The 10,000-nt window shown below is 41.8% G+C and overlaps 1 protein-coding gene across 1 annotated transcript in view; it reads left to right on the plus strand.

The window, feature by feature from the left end:
- The window catches only part of LOC137639835 (neural-cadherin-like), a 50,531-nt gene that overhangs the window by 25,356 nt on the left and 15,175 nt on the right, over window positions 1–10,000 (plus strand). Inside the window, exons 10-11 of the mRNA XM_068372075.1 lie at window positions 8,045–8,356; window positions 8,482–8,673. Coding sequence (XP_068228176.1) covers window positions 8,045–8,356; window positions 8,482–8,673 — 504 coding nt within the window. The remainder of the gene's footprint in view (window positions 1–8,044; window positions 8,357–8,481; window positions 8,674–10,000) is intronic.

Raw genomic sequence — 10,000 nt, forward strand, 5'->3', positions numbered from 1 at the left:
CACCCTTTTAATTAATCGTCCCAAATTAATTACACTGTTCCTTGCAGATTTAAAACAGAAGGTTAAAAAATTCTACCGGATGCTACCACAGATCTCTTAAGTTGCTCCATTTGCTTTGCATAGTGGATAAAGAACGCCTTGTATGACTGCCAGCCAGTGTAAAAACAAGGATGTTCAAAGTCCGTATAATTAAAGAAATTTTATGGAAGAGGCAACTTTCCTCGGATCATGACTAACAGGTGTACTGTCTGGATCCATTCTGTGAATAACACGGGTAAATTTCGCCCTTAGTTATAGATAACTTTGAACCCAGGGTTTCTCTTCTGAACAGCTGTCCTCCCATAAAGTCTGAAGTTCTATGAAGATAAACCTTTAGGCACTCCACTGGACATAGAGATGCATCTTCCTTCAGAGGTCAGATTCTCTAGCGACCCAACCTGTTGGTGGGTAGCTTGTTCTTGGTAAGAAACGTTGGGCCTGGAAATAGATTCAGTTCTCCCTCCAAGAACTGGACGTGGCCTTCCTCTCTAGAGAAAACCACTATTTCACTAACTCTGGCCCCCAAAGCGAGTATAAACAGAAAAATTACTTAAATTCAAGGCCCTCTAAGCACATTCCTCATTATTCATTATTTATACACAATGAAAAATCATATCTAATGACCATGCAATGGGTCTTGGAGGCGCTGAAGGTGAAGGGCTAAGCCCAAGATGTGCCTTTTTAGTTCAATAAGAACATCGTTAGAAAGGTCGACCTGTAAGTCATATGGTATCTGACTTGTCAAGGCAGGCTTGAACAATAGAATTGTGTTGGCTGCTAAACCTTGCTCATGAAGGTGAATGAAGAATGATAAATAGGAATCTGTCGATATTTCTTTTGGTTCCTTCGCCTTGACCAAGGATATCTATTTCTTCCCTGAAGCCTCATAATGTCTTCTGGTTTCCTGCATAAGTCTAAACTGACTTTTAACACCGAATCTTTTTCTCATCGCTAAGGGGAGAAAATCATGAGATGTAGGTTCCGTGTTTTCTGTGATGGAGCGAAGACAGTCGACTTCTGTACTCGCTGAGACAGGGATGGATTCGGTAGCGGTACGAATTTCAGTTATAGTTCCAATCCCAGAGGGAACCACACGCTATTTGGCCACTTGTGGGCCACTATTGCTGCTCTCCCATTGAAGGATGTAAGCTTATCGAGAACCTTCAAAAGGAGGTTGTGCGGAGGGAATAGATAAATATTGGACCATCTGTTCCAGTCCAGGGACATAACGTCCACTGCCTCCGCTAGCGGATCCTCTATGGGAACACGTAACAATCTATTTTCTTGTTGTCTTTCGTCGCAAAAAGGTCTATCTGCAGCTCCGGGACCTGGCTCGAGATGAAGGAGAACGATCCTGCGTCAAGGGACCATTCTGACTCTAAAGGTGTAAACCTTGATAGAGCATCCGCTGTCACATTGCGGAACCCTTGAATGTGAACTGCTGACAGGTGCTATTTCTTCCATTCCGCCAAACGGAATATGACCAACATCACTTGGTTGATTTGAGGTGACCTCGACCCTTGTCGATTCAGGCATCTCACTACCACCTCGCTCTCTAGAACCAGTCTTATGTGGGTCGAGTGGCGAGGAGATACTTTCTTTAGTGTCAGAAGAACTGCCATGCTTCTAGAAAGTTGATGTGAAATGACTTGAAAAGATTGGACCAAGCTCCTTGGTCTCTCTTTTGACGAGAGTGACCTCCCCAGCCTTCCTTTGAGGCGTCTGTGTGGATAGTTACTGATGGGGGAGGAGGTTGAAGAAGTATTGATCTCTTCAACTACCTGGCATTGGACCACGGCTTGAGAAGCGTTCGTAGTCGAGTCGGAATGGGTATTATTATATATCTTAGCGCGTTTGATGCGTATTTTCTCCAGACTCCTGTTACATACTTTAGCTGTGCTCTTAGCACTGGGTCTGTTATCAAAGCAAACTGTAGAGAGTCCAGCACTCTCTCCTGTTCGCGTCTTGATATCCGTTTGGATTTCAATAGTCTCTTGACAGATCCTGCTATTTCTTTCCTCTTTTTCCCAGGAATGGATAATTGATGTGACTCCAAATTCCAGTGGATACCCAACCACTGAAATTTTTGAGCGGGAGAAGGTCGAGACTTTTTCATGTTGATCTTGAATCCCAGATATTTCAGGAACTGGATCACTATCTTAGAAGCTTGCATGCATTCTGTCCTGGACGCTGGCCACACTAGCCAGTCGTCCAAGTAGGCTACTACTTGGACCCCCTTTAGGCGTAATTGATGGACGGCTGCGTTCGCGAGCTTCGTGAAAATCCTTGGGGCTATGTTTAGCCCAAAAGGTATGATTCTGAAGGCGTAAAGTTATCAATGTAACTTGAAGCCTAGGTAGGAGGAAAGGTGACGATTAATTGGAACGTGCCAATAAGCGTCAGACAAGTCTATAGAAACAGCATATGCCCTTTCGGGCAGTAGGGTCCTTATGTGTTGAAGTGTGAGAATTCTGAACTTGTAGTTTACTATGAACTTGTTGATTGGCGACAAGTCTAGAATGACTGAGTTTTTCTGACTCCTTCTTGGGAACACAAAACAGCCTTCCTTGGAATTTGATGGACTTAACTTTCCGGATTACTCTTTTGTCTAAGAGCTCTCGGACATATTCTTCCAGAACGAGGGTTGAGTGTTGGAAGAATTGAGGAAATTGAGGTTGAGGACTGCTCCAGCTCCAGCCTGGTCCATTCTTTATTAGGCTGTGGGTACAGGGATCGAAAGTCCAGCTATCCCTAAATAGTTGTAGTCTCCCTCCTACTGGAAGTATCTCACTTCTGCTGTTGTGGACCTGAGGCCTTGCCACCTTGACCACGTCCTCCCCTGGAACCCCTTCCTCTTGAAGGGTGACTAGAAGAACCTCTGGCTGTTCCTCTAGCTTTCGCATGAAAGGAAGAAGTTTGCCTTTCGAAGGCTGGGTTAAAAATTGGCGACTGTGTCGCCACTTGTTGAGATAATAGCTGGTACATGGTTGGAGGTTGTACCACTATCTGAGGCACCTTGGTCACGGGAAGTTGTTGTTGTTGCTGCTGTTGGTAGGGTTTAGCCGGCCGAGAGGATGGCCTAGGCTTTTTTGTCTTCTTCTTGGGTTGGGGACCCTCATCTAAAGAAGACTTTCTCTTAAAATCTAAGCCCCACTTATTGAGAAGGTTCCTATTCTCCGTGGCGGCCTTGTCTACTACCTCTTTAACCACTTGATTGGGAAAGAGGTCTTTACCCCAGATACGAGAGGAAATTAGTCTCCTCGGTTCGTGCCTCACCGCAGCCGAGGCGAACACGAACTCTCTACAGGTTCTCCTAGCTTTAATGAAGCTATAGAGATCTTTCGTAACTGTAGCCAGATAGGTTTTGGCCACTACCATGAACATGTCCTGGTTCTTGGGGTCACTTGCTATCGTTTCTAATGACGTTTGCAACAACATCGATGCCGCAAGTCTTTCCTTCGTCTCTTGCTCTCTGCGCAAGAGAACATCCGACAGTTTTGGAAGTTCCTCACCAAACTGACGTTCAGCATTATCAGCTTCCAGCTTCCTGACTAAGAAGGTAAAGTGGACGTCCTTCTAGTCTTCTTGGTCCAAGGGCAAGGTCAGAGATAATGGCTTGCACTCCTCCAAGGAGGGGCATTGTTTCGCTGCCTCCACCGCCTTTAAGGCTGCCTTATATCCGTTTTCCATGAAGGGAAAGGCTCCGGCTGGAGAGGTCACAAAAGAGGGAAGTTTCTTACTCAAGGCTGGCACCTTTGAGTTCGTGAAGCCCCTCTCTTTCATGGAGCCCAATAGTAACGCCTGTGCTTTACTATGGTCAAGAACTATGACCTCCTTCGGTTCCATCTCCTCCTTTGAGGCTTGCTCCTTCCTAAGACGGACATAGCAGTCCGGATAATAATCTTTGTTGGGCCAAAATTCCACTTTTTCCAGGGGAATTGCTCCCAACTTTTCTGATATCACGATCTTCCCGGATGTTATTGGCATGTGTTCGGCATACCTCCAAGGATTGGTGTCCGAGCACAAAGGAAGATCCTTCACGTTGAGTCGCTTCTGGGGCCCACATGATGCTGCAACTCTACGTATCATCAGTTTCATTGCAGCTTCCTTCTCATCATTCTTTCTATGAATTTGTTGGATCGTCTCAACAATAGAAGAAAGAGTCCTTCCCAGTTCATCTGGGATAGCAGACGATGTAGGGTGAACAGGCTCTGGGTCCGGAACCCATGTAACCGACACCTCGTCGATTTCTTCTTCTATTATTTGAGGAGCCTGAGACAGCTCCTCCTCCTGACCTTCTCCTAGAAGGTCTTTCTCTGTAGAATCCGACACCTCCGACAACCTATTGTCCAATTGGATGTCTTGAAGGGTGGCCGAGACTTCAGAATCTACCGGATTGTGGACAGTTGGTATCTCCACCTGAGGCTGAGGAATGACGGCATCAGCTGATACTTTAGGGAAAAGGTATGCCCTCATCTTCTCATTTGGAAGGTAGGGGCCTGAGGTGTTTTTCTGAAAACCCCTCACCCAGGTTCGTAACTTACCCCTGGCAGCACCCTTGACTCCGTCGACTTAGGATTGTCAAACGCCTCGGTAATCAGGTTAGAACATACAGTACAAACCTGAGGGTCCCAATGCCGGAGATTACCTCTGGAGGCTGCGCATGCTGCGTGGCTCCTGCAAAGTTGATATCCACTGAAGTTCTTACTGCGGACATTACAGAACACACTCCCGCACTTCGGATGGTCCTCTTGTAAAGAGAAGAAAAATCCATGAGTATCAAGTGAAGGCTTTCACTTATATTGAAACATTTAGCTTATATAGAAAAGCTATAAAAGAGAGAAGGAAAGACACATACTTGTATTTCCTGTCCAGTAAATTGCTGAAACCTCCAAAGATATTAAAACTAAGGTTAATTCTATTCTAGATTACCTTATGTAATTTCCTAAACGGAAATTTAAGGTGTAGTTCACACCTTGAGATAAAGTTTTAATTTATGGGAAAGAAAGAATACAGAAAGAACTTACTTTCTATTTATTGTACGGTCTCAGCAAAAGGCTGTACAAGATAATATTAAGTATGTTGAAGAACTTTATTGTTATCACAAATTCTTTACTGTAGTTTTACTAATGCAGTGTGTACTACACTACAAATAGAGCAACTGCTGTACATCGCATGCTGTTTTGCCAGCCAGCACGGGCCGGTACGTCGGCAGGCACGTGCCAGCCGGCATCTACCCCTATATAGTTCAATGATATACTACCTTTAACTAATAGGCTGCAGCCCATTGATTCGCAACTGTGTGCAGGCCGCAATCATTGCCAGTCGACAGCTGAAAACACTAAAACCCCGCTACCGGCCACTAATCGTAGTGGCCAGCAGATTCGGGCTGTGTTTCCACTCCCAGCATGCAAAGGTAATAATACTCATGCCTGCCGGCAGTAGCCAGGAACCAGAGAACCCCCACCTGCCCGTCTGTCAGCTGTTAAGCCGGCAGCCGGGTAGGAGTTCAACATAATAGTCAGAGAAACAGTATGGATGTATGGTTATAAGGCGGCATTGCCATACGACCTTCCATCCAGAAAGAGTGAACTTATGGAAGGGGTAATGTAGCCTTCAGGCATCCAAAGAGTCCATAGCCTGCCGGGCTCTACCGGCAGACATAGAAGGGAGACCAAGGGAGGTCTGGGGTTCACTCTGGAAAGAACAAAGGGTCTCTGCCGGCCGACACGTTATTGCCAGCCGGCAGAAAGCTGAGCCAGTCCTCCATCCTAACCTACACTAGGTACAGAAGTAGGACTGCATCCAAAAGATAATAAAAGAAAGAGAGGTTGGGAAGGGATAAGGGTCCTATAAACCTCGTTCTAGCAAGAGACACACTCAGCAGTTTGGGAAGCTCATCCTAACCTAAAGTTGTCTATTAGGGAGGAAGACTGGTAATACTTGCCATCCTCCTCCCAACCAGAACAAACTTAGATGCAGTTATTTCGCCGGGCAACAGAGAAACTCATTTTCCAGCCCGAGAAAAACAACACAGGACAGTCTGCTAGGCCACTAGAGGAAGGAATCAATTCTTACAGAATCCTTCGGACGTGGACTAGGGAAGCAAAGCTTCCTGTGTCCGCCCCTAACCTAGCAAAGGAGACTCATTCTCTATGCTAGGAAGAAGCAGACCACAGACTAGAAACTCTGATGTTCTCCCCTAACCCAAAAAACAAGTCACTCTGGTTATCAGGTCAGGACAGACATATCCTAGAATAGTTATACATGAATTATTATACAGATAGATCTGCTAGGATTAAGACAAAGGCTTACTCAGAGGGAGAGAGGGATTGAACCTAGCCTCCGGAGGAGAAAAGAACAATTGGGGATGTGCGAGAGTATACTACTGTACCTAGATTACTAACCTAGGTTAAGGTGAGAATCGATTACCTAATTCACCGAAACTCTCTCATATACAATCTTGGAAAGAGCATTCAACAATATCTTACATGTATAAAATATTTGCCTAAAGCTTCAATGAAATAACACTCGGAAAAACTTATATCCTGCATGAAAATAATAGGGCCAGACGCCTAGGCTACTAAGCCTCGCGAAGGGCAAGATCGGTTACCTAAATCACCGAACTAAAAACTGACGGTATAATATAAGCATTCCTAGAGGAGCTAAATAGCTGGATTATTATAGCATAACAAACTGGGAACGTTGCTCTAGCTAACTAAATGACCTATAAATAGCGAGCGATAGCATTCAGGATGACTCTAGTAGGCAACAGCTTTATTTTACCTTAAAATCACTTTTGATTTAATTCAAAACGACAAGAGCTTACATTTATACATAGTAAAGATAATAATCAACTTTCCAGAGGCAAAAGAAGCCAGAGAAGTCATCAAAATGTTGAATTAAATCCAAAATAACGAGAAAACACAAAGGAAAACACCGAGTAGTAGAGCTACATGAAAAAGAATAAAGAGGGCGCTATCGCCTTCATCAGATACACACTGGAAACGGAATAGGAGAGATGCCTTATGAGCGGCTCTCTTTTCATTCTCGTTTCAGATTCTTGTCACTGTAACCCCTCGAAGCGGTAATACTGTTCGGGGTGAAGATAGCTATGTGACGTGTCAATAATACGTCCTCTGATATTATGCGATATCCCTGTGAGATTATTTAGGGATATTCGCTCCAGGAGTTAGAATTCAGTATACCTTAAGGTAAAATTCTCTGGGAATTTCACTGTAGTCAAATATACCCTAGGAAGCTACTTTTTAGGAACTTCCATCAGGACGACATGGCCTGAGCCCATATATATATATATATATATATATATATATATATATATATATATATATATATATATATATATATATATATATATATATATATATATATATATATATATATATATATATATATATGTGTGTGTGTGTGTGTGTGTGTGTGTGTGTATGCATAATGTCAACTACTAATTTCATTTAGTACTTTGCTTTCAAAAATTGCTTCTTTAAACTATTTTGCTACCTTGCTTTTCCTCATAATTCAGATATCAGGCAGGAAACTTCATGAAATTAAACAGTATCCGGTAATTAAGCTTCATCTTAATTTTCATATAAAACAGTCATTTAATGAGATTGACTCCGCATGTGTATTAATTTCGTAACTAAATAAGATTTTGATATTACTGTTAAATTGAGGGAAATGTTGTATGTCCATTTCTTTACTCGTAAATAGGTAATGTGAACTCGGATAACGAAATGGAACAATACATTAATTTACGAAGTAGTTCTCAGAAAAATAAAAGAATTATCCGTTTTTCTAACATTAATAAAGTTGGGTGATTACCAACAAAAAAAAAAAAAAAGTAAAATAAAATAAACTCAGAGTTTATTAATCGTCAAAGTCAAGAATTTTAGAAAATATCAGAAAATAACCCTTTGTTTTGACTGTATTCGAAGATTGATTATTTATTGGTGACGAGATCTTTTTTTCTCTATTTTTGGAATAGAGAGGCGGTGGCGTCTTGGGAAGGCTGATAGAGTCTGTAAGCGAAGCAGTCAAAGAAAAAGTCGAAAATATAGAGGTAACCAGTGTTTACGACTTCACTGAACAAACGAGGACATACAAATCGTCTACAACTGTAGCAACATCTGGGAAACCCTTCACGTCATCATCCTCTTCATACTCATCGTGGCATGCGGCCCCCTCTTGGCTCCCCTCCCCCCCTTCAGCATGTGTCTGGATCAACGTTAAGGAGAAAGGAGGGGACTTCATAAACCCCGTCAAACTACAAGGAATACTTGGCCTTCATTCCAGTCATGTAAGTAACCTTTTTAAAATGATATATATCTTTTAACAAAAAAATTATACTTTTTTATATTTAAAAGATTCATAAATACCCAATCTAAAATTCTAACATTTCTATCTTTTTATTTCATCCTTCAGCTGGAAAAAGCCACAAACCTCAGTGTTCGAGTAGAGAATCCGATAGGTGTGATCAACAAACAAAAAGGTCAAGAGGATTCCAGCGTCAAAGAGTCCTCGACTGATGGATTTGACACCTCTTCGCCTGCGTTGGTTGACTCCCTCGATCCTTCTTCAGCGGCTTCTAGAGCTTCCATTTCACTTCCACTACAGGTATAGTACCAGATAATTAAAATACAATTATCAGTTGCCTGAATGGACAAAACTGCAGTGAATTAGAAGGTATCTGAACTTGCTCGTCACGTTTACGCTTTAAATTTCCTAAATAGTGATGTCATGAAATTGAAAAATTTCCCGCCTTCTATATCTAATTATTAAACAGACCTTTCAGATAAATATGATGAGAGTATTTTGTGCTGATCAGAAAGAAATGAATTTTATCACTTTAGTAAATTGCCTACTGTTACGCATATTTCTTATAGCTTGACTGTGTCCCCTAGCTGTTAGAAAATTAATTTCTGGCTTGTAACTCCCCCTACACCAAAAAAAAAAGAAAAAAATATGCTGTCCAATAATCGTGAAAATAACATAGGGTACTCTTATTAGAAATGTAGTAATTAGACATTTACTAAGAGTATGGGACTCTGACTTGATTTAGGGAAAGATATAAAATATAATAAGGAGGGTACCTTTATTTGATTCCCTTATGGCTCCCATTCTTTGGACTTGTAGCTCGAGGAAGGTAGGAGAGGGATTATTCTATCTGCTTAATTATCAGCAGTTATTACCAGGCCTCATGTTGGGTGCAGAAGATACATGAATATGTTCGGTATATATGCCACAGTAGCTTGTCCCTTGTCTCTGCCACTCTTGAACGATCTTTTAACTTGTAGCACGATAAGTAACTCTTTCTCTCTCTCTCTGTGGAAAAAGTACACAGACCCAACTGATAGCACACTATGAAAACATATACAAAAATATGATAAATGAAAAAGACACAGGTGTGATCTAACTAGATTTTGCAAAAGCCTTTGACAAGGTCGACCATAACATATTGGAGAAAAAAAAATGAGAAAGCATAATAATGTGGGAAAGATAGGAAAATAGATAAAAGAATTCCTGCAAAACAGAAAACAGATAGTGGTTGCAAATGACGAGAAATCAGATGAAGCCCAAGTAATATCTGGTGTGCCACAAGGTACGGTATTAGCTGCACTGCTGTTTGTTATTACGATCTCAGACATAGACTGTGATGTTGAAAACTCCGTAGTGAGAAGTTTCGCCGATGACACAAGAATAAGTAGAGAAATTACTTGTGATGAAAATAGGAACTCACTACAAAGAGATCTAAACAAAATATATGAATGGGCGGAGATAAATAGGATGGTATTTAACTCCGATAAATTCGAATCAATAAATTATGAAAACAGAGAAGGAATGGTGTATGCATACAAGGGACCTAATAATGAGACAATCACAAACAAGGAAGCAATTAAAGACCTTGGTGTAATGTTAAATAGGAATATGTTATACAACGACC

This window comes from Palaemon carinicauda, chromosome 4 (assembly GCF_036898095.1).
Source record: "Palaemon carinicauda isolate YSFRI2023 chromosome 4, ASM3689809v2, whole genome shotgun sequence".
In the NCBI taxonomy this organism is placed as follows: domain Eukaryota; kingdom Metazoa; phylum Arthropoda; class Malacostraca; order Decapoda; family Palaemonidae; genus Palaemon; species Palaemon carinicauda.